The sequence below is a fragment of the Cryptomeria japonica genome, chromosome 6 (assembly GCF_030272615.1).
Source record: "Cryptomeria japonica chromosome 6, Sugi_1.0, whole genome shotgun sequence".
NCBI lineage: Eukaryota > Viridiplantae > Streptophyta > Pinopsida > Cupressales > Cupressaceae > Cryptomeria > Cryptomeria japonica.
Window position 1 is genome coordinate 36699613 of NC_081410.1, and position 20040 is coordinate 36719652.

At 34.8% G+C, this 20040-nt stretch overlaps 1 protein-coding gene across 1 annotated transcript; it reads right to left on the reverse strand.

Annotated features, from left to right (window-relative positions):
- Positions 1-18761: 18761 nt before the first annotated feature.
- LOC131069974 (ethylene-responsive transcription factor ERF096) lies at positions 18762-19669 on the reverse strand. Its single transcript, XM_058005520.2, has one exon. It carries the CDS (start codon positions 19579-19581, stop codon positions 19042-19044), a length of 540 nt encoding a protein of 179 aa, XP_057861503.2. The 5' UTR covers positions 19582-19669; the 3' UTR covers positions 18762-19041.
- Between the last annotated feature and the right edge of the window lie 371 nt (positions 19670-20040).

A 20040-nucleotide genomic window follows, 5' to 3' on the forward strand; every position in this document is an offset into this window, starting at 1 on the left:
CCACAAGGTACCACCTCCATCCCAAAGCAGTACAATCTTGTGGAACAATTAGACAAAACCCCTGCGCTCATATCCATTTTAGAACTATTGCGCCTATCACCATCTCATAAAACTATCTTGGATCAAGCACTCCAAGAGGCGTCAGTCCCTGCAAATCTAAATACGGACCAATTTCAAGCCATGGTTGGAAGTCTAAAGTCATCACCTTGTCTCACTTTTTCTGAAAGTGACAACTCTTCCTTCCAGCAACCTCATAACGCCTCACTCCACATTGAAGGATTCGTCAACCAACACAGGATCAAGCGAGTCTTGATCGATAATGGAGCAGGCCTAAACATTTGCACACTACAGTTGGTCACAGCATTGGGATATGCAATAGAATCAGTGGATCCTCGCAAGAAGATCACCATCAAGGCCTATGATGATGCAGAGCGTTCATCCAAAGGAGCCGTGGTACTACCAATCCGAGTGGGCCCTGTGGTAAAGCATATCATTTGTCAGGTTCTGGACCTTCCTCTGCCATATAATCTATTACTAGGGAGACCTTGGATACATGCCATGCAAGCCGTTCCATCTACCTACCATCAATGTATCAAGTTCCCACATAATGGTGCAGAGATCACAATCCTGGGCGATGCAAATCCCTTTGCATTTTGCCATAATATCAGCCATCAACCAGAAATTACTGTTCCTAATAATAGGGAAGCCATTTCCTCCACATCATATGTAAATCCCGCCTCTCTTGCTAGTTCAAACACCCCTATACCCAAGCAAGAAAAGCTTAAGATGAAAATCGCAGAGGAAGGTCCTGGAGAATACAACTTGAGTCAGCTCTTTTGTGTGGGACAAATGCCCACTTCTCCTAGAACACATGGTAAACCACAGCAGTTGCTCCAGCAACCACTAATCACGCCTCCATGTGCCTTAACGCCTTTCATCCTTGGAAAGAGTCAAGAGGAAGAAACACAAGATGAGGACCTAGCGGACTGGATCTATAAGGATCCCATCACCACTGACATACCGCGAGTTACACTTCCTACAGAATAGTATGGCAAAGGCCTCCTCATTATGCAAAGAATGGGGTATGATGGTCAGAGTGCTTTGGGATACTGCAAACAAGGACGACATGAACCACTGCTGCCAGAGTTCAAGCCCAAAGGTAATACAGGCCTAGGCTTTGAAAAAGAGATCCTTCCTAAACTCAGATTTAAAGGAAAACCTAGCAAACCATTTTGCCCACCTACTGTAAAGAGGACACCTTTCATAATCAAAGCACCATCAAGCAATATTGCCATTGCCCCATCAAGGCTCACAACCCCACCGCAACCATCACCAGTGCCAAACATACCACCAATCGAACCAGTAATCCCGTCAATAACACCAATAGCAGCAGCAACTATATTGGAACCCGCAGCAGCATCTATGGCACCAGTAGTTCCAGCAGAAGCCACTGAGTCACCATTACCGATACTTCCAGTGACAAATCCATTAAACCCCATCACAATTCCTGCAGCACCGATCACTACAAGGATACATAAACCAATCACACCTGCCGTATTTAACTCAAAAGACATCCCAGTATGGTATAGCAATTGGATGCTGGAAAGTGATTCAGAGACCGACTCACATGAGTGGGAATTTGATTCTATACAGCTTAACACTTCAGATGAGGAAGACACGTCACCACCTCCGCCACGCAAAGACATTCCTATTTACGGAGAAGCACAGATAAAGACCACTTGGGTACCTGAGCTGGAAACATCTTCCACAGACCCTACGTCTCATCCTACGCCGGATTCTGATAGGGAGAGTACCATCAACGACCTTCACCAGACTGTCTTAACCCTCACTGATACATCTCCCGCACTTAACTTAATCGATGAAGTAATGCCCATTATCCACCCTGAACTCATCGAATGGAACCAACCAAATCCCCCATGTCTTGACCTCTTCCAAAATGATGAGGCTATCATTGACTTTTTGGAATTAAGGGATAATCTACCAAGCGGGGATCACAAAGCTGGATTCGCCATTGAACTTAATAGCGCAGCATACTTCGGGGCGGATGCCAAACCCTTCAGCTGCAAAAATATAACATTAAAACATGGATCTTCCATTGAAAACCACACTATGGCACTGTTTAATCCAACAAAAGTAAAAAGAAAGAGCGTATCCAACGGTGAAAACCTCTCTGAGGCACTTGAGGATGAAGGGTTTGACATTCTCCCTGCTAGTACACAACAGGAACGATCGATGATTCTCATGGAGGAGACTAAAGAATACAATGTGGGGACTCCTGAAAACCCTCATATCATACATCTGGCATCTCTTCTCACTCCAGAGGAACAGCCTCAATTTATAGAGTTCTTCCAACATCGTCAGATCAACTTTGCATGGTCATATGCAGACATGCCTGGGCTTGATCCTGATTTAGTCATGCATCATCTCACAGTAGCAAAAGGAGCCAAACCTGTCAAGCAGAAGCTTCGTAAGATGCATCCTCAGATTGCCATGCTAGTCAAAACAGAACTCAAGAAACTCCTGGATGTTGGTTTCATTAGACCAATTGATTATGCAGAATGGATCTCCAACATTGTACCAGTTGGCAAACCAAAAGGGGGCATCCGAATTTGTACAGACATCAGAGATCTGAATAAGGCATGTCCTAAGGATGACTTCCCTCTACCAAATATCGACATCATAGTAGATTTGACAGCAGGACATGCCATGCTTTCACTCATGGATGGCTTTTCGGGATACAATCAAATAAAGATCGCACAAGAGGACCAACATAAGACAGCCTTCACATGTCCATGGGGCACATACTGCTGGAATGTAATGCCTCTTGGTCTAAAGAATGCAGGAGCGACCTATCAAAGAGCAATGACCACCATCTTCCATGACATGATGCATACTATAATGAAAGATTATGTGGATGATTTACTAGCAAAATCACTTACTAGAGAAGGACATCTTCACATCTTAGATAAAATCTTTGATAGATTGGAACAATACCATGTTCGACTCAACCCAAAGAAATGTGTCTTCGGAGTGACCTCCGGGAAGCTTCTAGGATACATTGTCTCAAGCAAAGGCATTGAGGTCGATCCAGCAAAGGTTAAAGCAATCATGGACATGCCACCTCCAAAGAATATCAGTCAGCTAAGAACACTACAAGGACGGCTTCAATCTATCCGCAGATTCATTGCACAATTGGCTGATAAGTGTCACCCATTCACACACCTGCTACACAAGAACATCCGCTTTCAGTGGGATGACAAATGCCAGCAAGCATTTCAGGCACTTAAAAACTATCTCATGAATCCACCATTGCTGATGCCACCAGATCCAAGTAGACCGTTGTTACTTTATATCTCAGCGACAAGTACAGCACTGGGTGTGCTACTGGCACAACATAATGCAGAAGGAAAAGAGTGTGCTATTTACTATATCTCTCGCACACTGGTGGGCTATGAACTCAATTACACGCCTATTGAGCGAGCTTGCCTAGCAGTAATCTTAACAGCCACTAAACTGAGGCACTATCTGTTGACACACAAGGTGCAACTCATTGCAAAGATTGATCCACTCAAGTACTTACTCAGCAAAGCAGCATTGACAGGTCACTTGGCCAAATGGGTAATGATTCTAAGTGAATTTGACATTGAGTATGTGGATCGTAAAGCTATCAAAGTTCAAGTTATTGCAGATCAGTTGGCCGATGCACCACTCATAGGCGATCATCCCCTCATTTCCAATTTTCCAGATGAAGAGATATTCATGCTCACAGAAGTACAACCATGGAAACTATATTTTGATGGTTCATACACTAGGCACGGCTCGGGGGCAGGCATTCTGTTTATCACACCTCAAGGTGATAGCATCCCGACGTCTTACAGGCTCACATTTCCATGCACAAACAACATAGCAGAGTATGAGGCCTTGATCACAGGACTCAGGTTAGCCGTACAATGGAAATTACAAGAACTACAAGTATATGGCGATTCCCAACTAGTCATTCGACAAGCAACAGATGAATATCAGACCAAAGATGATAAACTCATGCCATACAAGCAAATGGTGGACACTCTAAAGACATCATTTACTACTATCACTTTTGAGCAGATACCAAGAGATCAGAATCGAGCTGCTGACGCTATGGCTACCATCGCATCTCTACTAGATCTTCCACAGAATTCAACACGCTACGAGTTCTTGGTAGAACAGCTTTGGATTCCCGCTTATGATATCCCCGAATCCGAAATGATATGTCGCCTTGTCGGTTCTGAATCCCCATGGTATGGTGAGTTCTACACTTATCTTCGTGATCACACCCTTCCTCCCAACCAATCAAATAATCAACGTAAAACCTTCATTCGCCAAACTGCTCGATATACCATTATTGCTGAAACCCTATACCGACGTAGTCTTGATGGTACTCTCCTTCGATGTCTGGAACAAGATGAGATAACAAAGGCTTTGGAAGAGGTACATGAAGGAATTTGCGGGACTCACTCAAGTGGTCCGTCACTAGCCAAGAAACTCATGCGAGCTGGATACTATTGGCCATCTATGGAAAAGGATTCCTACTACTTTGTCAGGAAATGCAAGAAATGTCAAGTTCATGGCGACCTGATACATGCACCAGCACAGGAACTACAACCAATCACAACACCATGGCCTTTTTGTCAATGGGGCCTTGACCTTGTGGGTAAAATCCATCCATCTTCATCCAATGGCCATAAATTCATTATTACCGCCACTGAATATTTCACCAAGTGGATCGAAGCTGTTCCACTTACCCAAGTCACCGGCAAGCAGATCGCCTCATTCATCCTCAATTACATCATCTGCCGGTATGGTGTGCCCATGTCCATTGTCACAGATAACGGTCTTCCTTTCAAAAATCAGGATGTTCGTGAGCTTTGTGAGAAATTTCATATCCAACACCGCTTTTCCACTCCCTATTACCCACAAGGCAATGGTCAGGCCGAAGCATCCAATAAAAACATATTGAGAATCCTAAAGAAGACAGTCAATGATGCCGGTCGTGATTGGCATGTTCAATTGAATCCAGCATTATGGGCATATCGAACTAGCATTCGAACCCCTACAGGTGCAACTCCTTATTCATTGGTCTATGGTGCTGAAGCTATCTTACCTATTGAGGTCGAGATACCATCCTTACGAGTTTCCTTGCATAATCTCATCGATGATGAAGCCTACAGAGTATCCCGTCTTCAGGACTTAGAGTTACTTGATGAGAAGCGACAAGCTGCATACAATCACCTCAAAGCCTATCAGCAGCGCATGAGTAGAAGTTACAATCACCGAGTTAGATCTCGACATACCACCCATTAAATTTACATTTTATGGGGCATTTCTTCACACCTATTTTTCTTTCTTTGAAACGACGCGATAAACCGCACCGTCTCAAAGAGGGGCAAATGTAGTCACATAAATATGTCCACTTAATTAAATGAATACTTAGTATTTATTTGATTATTTAACCATCAATTAATAATTAATTAAATTAATATTTAATTAATTCATCTTAACCCTATTCTCCTATTAATTAAATAAATTATTCAATTTATTTGATTTAATTCACTTAACCAAATTCAGACCATTAATTAAATAAATAAATCATATTTATTTAATTAAATATTCTCTCACATTTAAATAAATTAATATTTATTTAAATCCCCCAAAATCCCACCTCTCACATTTAAATAAATTAACATTTATTTAAATCACCTTTATCCTCCACCCACTTGCATTTTCCTACAAATGCAAGTTGCACAATTATTTTAAATAAATAATTTATTTAAATCACCTTTATCCTCCACCCACTTGTATTTTCCTACAAAAGCAAGTTGCACAACTATTTTAAATAAATTATTTATTTAAAATCCTATTTATCCTCACCCACTTGAAACCTTTAATGGTTTCCCTTAAAGTAGTCAAACTTGATGGCTTTAAAGTCTTCAAACTTGATGGCTTCCTTCTATAGTCTTCTTAAGACTTTAATGGTTTTCCTTAAAGTCTTCAAGCCTTTAATGGTTTCCCTCAAAGTCTTCAAGCATTTTAATGCTTTATCTTCATTTTTCTCATTTAAATAAATTAATATTTATTTGAATATTTATCCAAATGCAAATTACACCATTTAATTGAAATAAATGATTTTATTTTAATTGAAAATACCAAAATTTCTCCCACTTGCATTTTCCTACAAAATCCACTTGTATGCCTAAACCCCTTCTAGATTCTTCTAAACCCTTCCTAATTAGCCTAAATTCATCCCTTAAATATTGTCACATTCCTAAGCAAATTGGAGTCACTTCTCAAAGACTCCAAAGTCTTTGAAAAGCAATTAATGCTTTGTGTGTTCAACAAATTAACCCTCAAAGTCTTAGATAACCTTTGAAAGCTTCCAACCTTCAACCACTAAATGGCTCAAAGTCTTTGATAACCATTGAAGGCTTTCAACCTTCAACCACTTAATCCCCAAAGTCTCCAATAACCATTAATGGTTACCTCAAACCCTCCCACATGGTTAAAACATTTGTTTTGACTCAACCTCTACCCAACCCAAAGGTCTCATCAGGCCATTAATGCTTTGACCATGATTATCTCTTAAACATTTGCACAAAGGTTTATCCTTGGATTAACTCTTAATCCAGTGGGTAATCTTAATTTAGACTTGACCCTTGCCTTCTAGATAACCATGAGGTCTTCTCAGGCCTTTAATGCCTCCAACCTCTTCTCTCAACCCAATCCTATGTTGAAACTTGTCACCATTTTATTGGTGCCAATTGTGCACATGGATCCCCAACTTTCAATCCTAACCCTTGTTAAGATTGCTCAATCTTAACCCTTCATTTCCCTATTTCTTCTATAAATAGAACCCTTCTCCTCAAGCAAAAGGAGAAGCATTTTAGAGTATTGTTGTTATACTGGCATTAGCATAGAGCTTTTTCATAGCATCACTATCTACTCTTGCATAGTATTTTCTTATCATATTCAACCATCTTGAATCTCCATATGGCATCCATGGCTAGTGCTAAAAGCTGAGAGCTACACTCGTTTGGGACTTGGAGAGGAGAGGAACAAGGGAGGAGCAACTATGAGCATCTTGATTAGCTATTTCATTTTATGTTTATATGCTTTCTATTTCATGCTTAATATCTCTCTTGATATGCCTGTTTAGGATAATCTTTTGTTGCTAACACTAACGTTTGTTTCTTGTGCTCTTGTGTGTGTTGCCATCAAACAGATTTTCTAATCCTTTTTGCAGAGCATCAATATGTATATACATATATGTATATATATGTATATACATATATGTATATATATGTATATACATATATGTATATATATGTATATATATATACTTCTCTAGTACACATACATACATGTGTTTCATGGACATTATATTTATACATATATTTATTTATTTATAATCATCTCAAGCTATATGTAAATTTCATTTATTTTTAATCTAAATCTATATATGTATATGTATGTGTATGTGTACTTACATGATACTAAAACCAAATAAATAGATTAAAAATAAATGAAGTGCAATTTTGAACACATATATGTAGTATGAGCAAGTGCAATTTTGAACACATAGATTAAAAATAATAATTTAGAGCTTCATCCACGTCTCAAAATAGCAAGTGAAATTGAACACATATACACACATGAGGAATTGATATTTATAAAAATAGAACACTTGTACACATGTACATACATATCATGTATTAAAAATAAAACACTTGCAATTTTGATATTTTTCCAAATAACACATGTTTACACACACAAATGTTGTATACATTAAAAATTTAATTCAAAGAAATTGATAATTTCTAAAATTACCATGTACATGCACACATATATACATACTAAAAGCTTAAATATAAAAATTTTTAATCCAAGTGCATCTCTTGAATATATAATAATTTAGCTTCATCCATGTATCTCGAATTTAAAATTTTCAAGATCCACACGTCTTAAATATATATATATATATATATATATATATATATATATATATATATATATATATATATATATATATATATATATATATATATATATATATATATATATATATATATATAAGTCTAACTCAATATTCTGAAATCTAAAGTATTGTATAAGTTTGATCCAATCTTAAGACATTTAAAGTAGGTTCAAAAGCGATCTAGATAAATTAGATCGCCACAATTTCAAAAGCAATCTAGAGATTTTAAATTAGATCTCCACAATTAAAAGCCTGGTAACAAGATGTACCTACATGCACACAAAAAAAATTTAATCAGAACTTAATTAGAAATAATTTGTTAAATGCATGTATATTAAGTAAGTCAAATTTAATTTAAAATACAAAAATAGGACATGACTCGGCTTAAGGGGATGGGTGTACAATTTGGGACATGTGGCTTAAGGGGATCAAACTAGAAATAGGACATGTGCATTAAAAGAGGATCATTTGAACTAAATTATAGGACATGGCTTAAGGGGAGATTAATTAATTAGGACATGACTCGGCTTAAGGGCATGGGTGTACAATTGGCACATGTGGCTTAAGGGGATCAAACTATAAATGGGATATGTGCCTTATAAGAGGATCATTTGAACTAAATTATAGGACATGGCTTCAGGGGAGATTAATTGACTAGGACATGACTCGGCTTAAGGGGATGGGTGTACAATTTGGGATAGGTGGCTTAAGTGGATCAAACTAGAAATAGGACATGTGCCTTAAAAGAGGATCATTTGAACTAAATTATATGACATGACTCAAGGGGAGATTAATTGATTAGGACTTGACTCGGCTTAAGGGCATGGGTGTACAATTGGGACATGTGGCTTAAGGGGATCAAACTAGAAATAGGACATGTGCCTTAAAAGAGGATCATTTGAAGTATAATTTTAAAGCAAGTATAATCATTTCAAAAGGCATACATAATTTTAAAACAAGTATACATAACTCTATATATTAAATACTTATTCCATTACATGTAACACAATTGTGTAAGAGCTCTCAATAAGGGGATGGACCTATATATATCAAACAATAATATTTAAACCATCTATATGATCAAATGGTATGTAATAAAAAAAAATTATACATGTACACAATATATACATACATACATTTAACATGTATACATACCTCTTTATTTAAATACTTATTCCATTGTACCATCTGCATCCTCTCATTTTTCCAAAGCATCTATAATTGTCTCGTGATCTTCCATAGAAATTGTCCACAACTTTTTATTACTAGGTCTGCCGCGATATCTCACTAGTTGTATATTTGTTGCAACAATCAAATGCAAGTAGTGTATTATCTTCTTATGTGTTTCATAATCTTCAAAAGTAGGCAAACCATTCTTCCTTGTCAAATATTTCCTTAGCCAAGTTCCAACAACTACCACTAAGCTAGTCGGATAATGAAAACCATCATCATCTTCTCGAGGATTAACTAGTTTGTGTTTAGTCTCAACACATCGAGCCAACCAATATTCTGTTTCCTCTTCATTGTCCTCAGGTGCAACAATGGCATACACATGTCCTAGACAAACAAAAAATTAATAAATTATCACAATTTAGAATTAAAAAAATGCCATTTTTAATTTACACCAAATATAAAAAAGTTTGAAACTAATTTTATTAAATGGCCAACAAAATAATAAAAAATGATTACCTTTTTGTACAAGGTCTGAAACATGATCATAATCATCTGATGCAAATAGTTCATCATTATCTTCAATTGTGTTAATCTAATCTTGTGCTTGAGTAGGAGTCAACGATTTTTGATTCCAATCTTCAACCTATTCAGTATTCTCACATACATCAGAAGCACCTGAAATACAAAACTGACAAAAACATGCAAGTTCCCTTATCCATATAGTCCATGTGCTTACATTTGAACTCTTAAATGAATGCCATTTCGCTGATCCGCTAATTGTCTCACAATCAAGTTTCGGCACAATGTTTTCCTCTTCAACTAACCAAAAGAATTGTTGAATTGTGGATTTCACACTTGGTCTAGTAGATAAGGTTGTGTTGCACCAATCTACAATTGTATGTGCATCTTTAAATTTTACATTATCTTAAAATTTTAATTGCTCCCTAGCAAGAATTCTTTTAACACATGCATCAGCTCCATCATGTTCTCCTTTGCCATGTCTAGCTTCAAAAAAACTCCATATATGTTGGATATTGTATTCCTTGTGAGCCCTACTGAACCAATAAAACATTCGAGCATTCTTGAATTGTCCAGTACAATTATCTGACCATATAAGATGTTCTATCATCTGGATTCCTCTTTCTCTTATATTTCTATAGAATATGCTGAAACAATATTGAACAAACTTTGACGAGTCCATCCTATTATCACTCACATAGAAATGATACTCCCTTAGGATTTTTCTATCATCCTCTATGCTATCATCTACATGTCTATAAACAATATGAACAAAAGTAGCAACTTGAGTGGAATTGTAATATTGAGATTGAATTTCCTCTTGTGGCTTAAGAGTATAGTTTTCTGCAAAGTCCACCACTGATAGTATACTTCCAACTGGAAATGTATTTCTACATGTGTGAAATTGAGAATCAAGCCATCTAGCATTTTGAGAGTGTGTCACATATTTTGGTACAATCTTACTTTTAAATTCTGACATGAATGCATGTACACTAACCTTCTCTGTGATTAAATTGACACGCTTTCCTTTTTTTTCATCCTTTAAAGGATACTCAACATTCTTAAATCTTCTAACATCCACTAGTTGCTGTCCAAAATCAATTTCACTACTCTCATGCATACATTCTACTAGTGATGAAAAATTGCCATAGCTAGAACATTGTCCAGAAATACATGAATGTAAATAAAATAATTGTCCATCGATTCTTTGACAAAATAAAATTGCTACAAATTCTTTGATTGATTTAGGTGGCATATCAATACCACATTCCTAGATAAGCATGTTACTATGCAAAACACAATGTATGTATCGAAAAACATCATAATAGTAATGAAATTGCACATGCGTTTTACAACAACAAGAGTCTCTTTGCTTGTTAATTTTCGCATACCAGGGCTTGCATTTTTCAAATGATCTTTGACTTATAGTGATATTTCCAGGTAACAAAACTTCATCCAAATTTTTTTTATAAAATTCAGTTTGAGTTGTGTCTAATAGGTGTTTTGGATGAGGGTCACGAATTTTACACCCCACTCTCAACTTTAGAACATCTCTAGCATTAGATGATACCCTTGTATTATCATGCCAAAACTTTTCAACCAAATATTTCACTTCAATGTTCAATTTCATATCTGACCTGCAAAGTCTACCACTAAAACTCCAACTTTGGTTGATTGGATCACTTTCAATACTTTCTCTTCTTTTAGTTGCTCTAACCAATGCTTTAGGATGCATTTTTAAAATTCCACTAATGTTGCTTACCATCCTTTTATTCAAGGTTGCTTTATTCACTATGGCAGTTGTTATAGCTTGTCGCGTCGCATTCTTATCTTTAGATTGACTCGTTGTACCAATAGATTCAATGGCACTTGCAACAATAGACATAACATGCTTAACAGATTCATCTTTTTTTGATGCTTTCACATAGATGCCTATTTTTTTCATCACTTTTCTCATTTTCCACATTCTCATCAATTGCATCATAAGTTGACATTGAATTGCAAGTTTTTTTTGATAAAAAAATTCTTTGTATATTCTATTGGCATATGTTCTTATCTATCTCCAAGAAATCTTACCAGGAAGATTATCCAAAACTTTTTTTTCAATTTTTATAAAAAAGTTTCCCTGATCTTCAACAATTGGAGGATTTTCATTTTCACCATGGTCAAAAGGATTTTCAGTTTCAACATTCAAAAGAATTTCATCTCTACCAACATGAAGGTTTTCATTTTCATAGAAAATTCTATCAATCTCAACATTGGTATATCCAGCTTCTACTAAATCAGCAATATGACGATCACCTATAATCACATTATCCATGTCTTGCAGAGAAGGATTTGAAGATGTACTTGGATAATTTGAAGATGTACCTAGATTTGAGGATGTTGTACTTGGAATATTATTCATAATTATTTCATTCGTATCATCATCATCCATAATTGCATCCTCTACGTCCATCTGGTCCCCCAAGGCATCATCTTGAATGTTTGTCTCTTCCATTGTTGTGGATCTAGAAGCATCAGGATTATTCATTTGTCGAATCATCATTCTTCTATTCCTTTGACGTTTGGCCTCCTTCTCTCATTCTTCTTGAATTTCCTCGACGGTCAATTTCCTCCTTTGTTTCTTCTTATGACATTGTTTAGACCCCATGACTAAAAACTTATGCAATAAATGCCACCTTCAAAAAATGGATATAAAATTGCAACCAAAAAGCATCCAAAGGACAACTAGATCATAATATATCATTTAAAAACTCGCACATTTGAATCGACATGTTTTATTATGTTAAATGATCATATATTTATATAATTCAAAAAAAAAAATTTAATGGTAAGAGCAAACGGGATCTCGTTTGCTTTTTTTTTATAAATAATTTGCAATAAAGAATGGGATCCCGTTTTCAACACGGGATCCCGTTCTCAACACGGGATCCCGTTCTCAACACGGGATCCCATTTGTAAAAAGATTTGTTTGGGGCCCACTTTTAGGTTCGGAAATAGGCTTGGTAAATGGTTTGAAAAGCCGAACTTGAGGCTCAAAACTAGTTTGACCTGCAACTTCAACCCTAAATCAAGCTTCATACAAAAAAATGACTTCAAAAATATATCTGAACACCTAATTTTCAGAATTTTTTTAAACAACAAAAACCCATTATAGTACACATTGTCTAGATTCCAAATATATAATTTTTTAAGAGAATTGATCAATATTTTTAATTTTAAAATAATTTCTAATGAAAGAGATCTATAAACTTGAAATAACATGGTTTTTTAAAATTTTAATAACTTTTTTGTCTTTAAGTTTTTTGAAAAAAAAATTATATGGCATCAAAATACAGACAAATCTATATAGTTTCTAAAAATTAAAAATTAAAAAATGTTAATTTTAGGTCAAATTATGCTTGTCGTACACACGGATTTTTCAAACAAGTGATTATGCCCAATTAAAAAATAACAAAAAAAAATATATATGGAAAACAATTAGAAAACAAAATCCTCATCAAAGATGAGTGAGTTATAGATCTTTTCCCAAAAGGATAAAGAAAAATAGTTTCATTTAGGTCAAATTATGCTTGCCATACATGGGCATGGTATGGTCCTAAAAAGTGACTTTTAAACTATAGGTTTTACTAATGCCCATTCAAACTTCCTTTTTAAGATTTGGGTATTGAAAACAATTACATATTTGGAAAGTAGACTTTGAGCACTACATTTTCTATTACTGAATTTTTTTAAGAATCATCCTTTAAGTGCCTTAAATATTTAGGTCAAACGGAATGAAATTGAAAAAAAAGGGAAAAAACTTCCACTTTTTGGCCAAAAAGTGGACACAACTTCTTGCACTTACCCCTACCCTTGTGGGATCGAAGGGTCATATCAAAAGAGGACTGAGATGACTTAGATTTATTACTTTTAATGGTAATCCCTCCCTCCTCAACCCTAGCAACATCCTTTTTCCAAGAACATGGGTCCAGAATAGAGGACCTCCCATCACCACGAGGAACAAAGGCAACATCCGAAGAGGCAGGGACAACATAAATCAGAGAATCAGACAAAGATCTAGCAGCAATCTAGGAAGCAGGAAGGTCATCCACCAAAGAAGAAGATCCAGCATCCTTCAAATGATCAATCAAGATGCCACCAGAAGCATCCACACACTCCTGAGGTGAAGCAACACCTGAATCAGAGGCAACAACCAGAGGCGCAATACCATCGGCTTGAGGAACCTGCGCAACCACCTGGGAGAAGTTTTTCTTTTGAACAAAATAGTGTTTAGAGGAGGATAGAGATGTTGTTATACCTTCCTTAAACAAGAATAGAATGGACTAATAAATTGTAAAATAAAAAAACCTCAAAAAACAAAGACACAACAAGACCTACCAGGCGTATGTTAGCATTACCCATATACACACCAATAGTAAACTATACATGCGACATAATGAGTCATAGAAATGGTAGAACATATATGATATGCAATGAAATAAAAACTGTCAAAAATAACTAAAATAATAATTAACAGGCATGTAGCCTAAACTACCACAAATGTGTCAGGAACAACCAGACATGTGTGTAGAACAACCAAGCATGCAATAAAATAGAAAAATGCCAAATTTGTAGAAAACCCTAATGACCAAATACATGACAGGATCTACTGTACATGTAAAAATAAAGACTAGATATGCGTTGAAAAAGCCTATGCATGTGACAAGATAAAATCATCACAAAATTCGGCCTGCAAAAATTGAAAATACCTAAAACTGAAGCAACAATATTAGAAACAAGAGACAAGTGTCCCATCGGGTGTGCTAAAATGTTTATGTCTAATTTGTCAACCTACTTTATAAATCCTAATAAAGCCAAACACTAACCTATATCTACAAACTAATTCAACACAACATTAATAGAAATCTACCATGCATGTAAATAACAATGAAATAATGAAGACTATACCATTCACACACAAAGTAGGCTTGTCTCCATTGTTCTTCTATCCTCCATGATCTTGTATTTGATATGGTTTCTCTTAGATTTTTGTCACACTTGCACAAGAGCTCAAGAAAGAATGAATGTAGTTGTAATGATGTAAATCTATGATTGCAAAGATGATGTGATGATGTATGATAAAGTTATTTTGACATAATGTAAGTATACTCCAAGTATGCTATATGGAAAATGAGAGGAAGAAGCCTTTTTTATAGAGATCATCCTAAAAATGGAGGGTTTGGATTAAAAGGTAAAAGGATGAAATGAAGAGCTAAGATTGAGGAGTAGGTAGTTTAGGGAGAAGTGTTTTTATTTGGATAAGACTAAAAAAGTAAATGAATTTATTAAATAAATAAAAGTTTATTTAATTTGGGAAAGAGGGAAGAGATTAAATAAATAATAAATATTTATTTAATTAAAGGATAATTTCAGGTGGGTAAAAGCACGGACCTATGTCACCCTTTGGGCTAACAGAGCATAGTCCAGCCAAACAATTTCCATGTCACATGGCATCTAAATGGCGCATATAGTTCAGTTGAACTATTTTCAATATAAACCTAGTTTGACTGAAATGAGTTTGGTCGAACTATCCTAAGTGTCAGGTAATTTGGCAAGAAAATGACCATTTTGTCTGCATTTCTACAACTTTTCACTTTTGCTTTGTTTTTTATGAGGTGGAATTTTTTTTCGAAAATAAAAAAATACCCTTTTGTAGAGCTCGAAGTCAAGAATCTCGACATTTTTTTTTTATTTTGATTAAATTTAATATTTTTTATTTTTTAAACATTGCAAGTAGGTTTTTTAAGTTAAAAAAATAGGCTAATTTGAAATTAAAAAAAAATTAGATGATATTAAAAAAAACAAAAAACTTTTCACTAATCTTCTCCAAAAGCGTATAATTTTTGTTTTTGATAATGATAAATTTAGTAGACAAAACGTGACGCTGGATGAAAACTACCAAATTGAGCTATGTTGGACTTTAAAATATTATTACAAAAAAAATATACATCAATTTTTAAAAAAAAAATTAGCACTACATATATATATCCTCTATTTGGAAAATTAAAATCAGACAAAATATGTTCGCTTTCAATTTTTTTTGTGATGCCGACTAGAACCCCTGATTTTCAGCAATTTCAGCAATAAAAATTTGTCTTTGAATATATTAAAAAAATGTCAAATTTAAAAAAAAAAAATTTATAAAAATAATAAACATAAATTTCATTAATATTTCTACAATTGATTAGTTTACACTATTTTGAAATTCAATTTAGAAATATCACTTTTATGCAGTCAAAGTTAAATAGTTTTAGTTTTGTTGGCCACTTCCTTTATAAAAGGGTGACACGACATTGTGCTTTTACCTAGGTATCTACAAATAAAGTTGACTCTCACTGTGATTTTTTCTTGTTTGGGTTTTCCTCATAAATCTAGTGCTCTCTTATGCATTGTGTTTCATTGCTACTAATAAGGTTAAATATAAGATGGCATTGTTTTGGGAAATAAATTTTTAGTTTATATGTTTTAAGGTCTGCACTGATTCACCACCTCCTCCCCCACCACACTCCCCCACGCCCCTCTCAGTGCTAAGGTGTGTTCAACAAGGATAAGTATTTCTCAACATAAATATGCTCTTCATCTACACTTATTATTCCAAATAGCTTCTTGCAAGTCCACCCTACCTCCATTTCTATTAGGTATCAATTTACATCTCATTATTTGACTCCTCTTCTTGATGCTAACATATATCAAAACCTTAAAGAGAGTCTCATATATCTCAAATATAATCATACTAATATTTCTTTTGACATTGACATGGTATCTTTGTTTATGCAAGAACCTCAAAAAGTTTGAAATCTTTTTGTGTTGTGTGCAATGCACTATGTATAAGGACCCGACCATTTAGGATACACCATGTAGCAAGTTAGGATACAAAATTGTTAGGATATAAAATTATGATTTTTCTAGTGATTGCAAGGATTATAATTCCACATATAGTGATAATTCTTGCCTTGAATTTGGTCCTATATGTTGAAGAATTATAAATTAATATACCATTTCTATCTCACCTATAAATACATGATATGGAGCATTTGTGAATGCTACTTTTGAGGCCATTTTCTTCACAACATCTTAAGAATAGATTTTGGTATCACCTACTAACTATAATTTGTCATCTACTATGACAGCTAAAGTGGTATTTTAATCTCAATAAATCTTGTTCACTATAAACACATAAAACTTATTGATGTCCAAATGTAGTACACATCTAATATCTTATTTGGAGAAAATCATCAATATTTAGTACTATCATATATTAAAGAAGATTGTAAACATTTTTACCAAAATTTTTTTATAGAGCACATATGTTCATCTTCAATCTCTTGTTAGGGTGTGGGATACTATCACCTCTAGGGGACTATCTAGGCCTTCCTCTTCCATCCTTGGAATAAAATATTTCCTATAACATGATTTTTCTTTCTCTCCTTTTGCGGAGTAGACTCTTTCTACTATACCTTGGGATTCTATTAGATTGTATGAGTACCTAATGTGGCTTGTCTTTCCCTAACTCATTTTTCTTTCCTAAGTTATACTTGAGGGTGGTGTTGGTGTAATTATTTATTTATTATGTAACTTATATTATGTTTATATAGGCAAATAATATTTATCTACTTATGTAACTAAGGAAATGGTTGAATCTATGTGACATCTCCTTAATTGATGAGAGCATGTGCCAACTTTACCAAATTCAATCTTCAACTGACAATAGTTAAGAACCATATTTCCCTCATCAAGTTGGATTCTCTTGACATTATCAATCCTACATAGATTGATCCTCCAAATAACTATTTCTTTACAAGACACTTGTCATCTTGGATCATGCATCCCAAAGCCCCTGTATATGTAAACATTTCTTTCATTTTATCATCTAAAAAATATAAATATTATAATTCTATCATTTAATCCATTGAATGTTAATTAAATTTATTTTGATTTTAGCGAGATATAATTTTGTCAACTATTCTTCATTATTAAATTGATGGTTTGAAATATATGATTTAAGGATAAACTGATAGATGATACAATAAATAATTTAAAAAATCTAAGATATATTTAATATATATTTTTTTAAATATTATTTTATATAATTATTAAAATTTATGATTATGCAACATATTATGAGATATTAAAAACTATTATAAGTTTCCATACTAATATTTAAAACAAATAACCATAAAAAAAATTATGATTAAAATGTTATGAACTGTACCAATGCATGTCACATAAAATAGTTTTTAATAACAAAAATATGTAAAAAATAGATTTGATGTTTTTCTATTACATAACGAAGAACCCAATTACAAATAACAAAACATAACAGATTGAATGAGTAGAAACAACAAAAACTAGTCACCAAACCAGAGCCAAACCAACAAAAAGCAACTTAACAATATAGTGGTCTGGTATCTTGGTCACCAGACCAGAACCAAACCAGCTAACAACAATTAAAAAATATCTCAAAAAAATAATAAAAAAAAAACACTGACATATATATGATTCCACTTTTTTCACCAAATAGTCCATAGCCTCCTCCTAGGAAGGTTCTCTTGGTGCTTTTCTTCTTCTTTCTTGCTTCCTACTATTACTCCTCTTTTCCTACTTCTTAATCTTGGAGTTACCAGTAACCTGGCCAAAGACAACTTTTTTTCATAATCTCCTCAGTAATCGTAAACAAATTGCCGAGAGCATTCTCCATATTCTTTACTCTATCCTAAAATTGACCCGGAATGCTATCTATTTTCTTCTATTCTTTGCTACAATCTATACAGTCCTCCTACTCATGCAGTTGTTTTTCCAGATCCTCCATTTTTTTTTTCACAGCTTCAATATAAGCTCATGAAATATTTTTTATAACTAAAGGATTAGTATTGAAAATATGAAGAAAATGAATTTGATGTTGAGAAGATCGTTATCATCCTCATTTGAATCTCATTCAAAAATTAAAAACACAAAATATGCATTAAAAACTCAAAATCAAAATAAATTTGTCACATGATTGTATTTACATTCCTCTTTTCAATGTTACATAGAGCATGTTCTCCCATCTATAACCAGATTTCTCCAAAAATGATTGTGAGCTACAGCTATTAAACATTGCTCTACACCCATCTATAACAAGAATTCTACAAAGATGGTTGTGAGTTGCAGCTATAAAACATTGAAATGATTCTGCTTCCATAAATTTATGGGTAACACAAAACATATTTCTTATTTGCAAACTAAACTTCTCAAAAAAGAAAAGAAAAAGAAAACCCTTAACGATGCTACCAGTATTATTGTTCAAACATCCTAATTGCATGTTGTGGGACATTAAGAGTTGAAGGAAAAAGCAGCTTCTCCATCGTCTCCACTGTGTCCGTCTCTTCCCTCCCTCTTTTTCTGGAGCTTCCAGTGCTCTCCATATGCCCAAGGGCCAAATCAGTTTGAATCTGTGCTGAACCAACCTTATAGTTGGCCTCATGGAGGGGAAAGTTGAGCACAGCTCTGGATCCTCGGATCCTGAAGGCAGCACGGTCATAAGCGAGGGCGGCATCTTCAGCTGTTTTGAAGGTGCCCAGCCAAACCCTTGCGCCCTGCTTAGAGGGATCTCGTATTTCCGATGCAAATTTCCCCCATGGCCGCTCTCTCACTCCTCTATAGCGAGACGAAGGTCTTTTTTCTCCATTTTCACCTTGATTCTTCTGTACTGTGGGAGCTTTACCTTGCTTGGAATTTGTATTCTCTCCAACTTTAGTAGAAGTTTCATCCGGCTTCTGTATGATATTGTTATCTCCATCGCCAGGCAAACAGCGGCAAATAGTGTGAATAAACATGCTTACAGTTTTCTCTATTTGCTTATTCTTCTTTTGCCTCAGGAGGACGATCTGTGAAGAAGTTTGAAGGAGAAGGAGAATATGTAGATTGTACGTTTCGAACAGAGTCCTTTTGAGACCGGGCATAAGTTCCAACTAAAATTCGACCTGCGTCATCCTTGAGAATATCCAGATTGCCCATCTTTTTTGACCATTGAGCAGTTATTTAAACTTCACTAATTAAATCGACCCACGTCACCATTGAGAATATGGAGATTGCCAGCCGCCTTTGACCGCTCAGCCGTCTACTACAAATATGGAACGTGCAAACTAAATGTTGAATTTTTTCTCATACTTTTCTTAGTCTTTGAATTTAAAATTACTGTAGTTAGTATTTACAAGTCTCCTGTAGCATCTAATAATAGGGACTGGCTATACAGTTAGTAAGTGATCTAAGGAACATATTTCTCAATGTTTTTA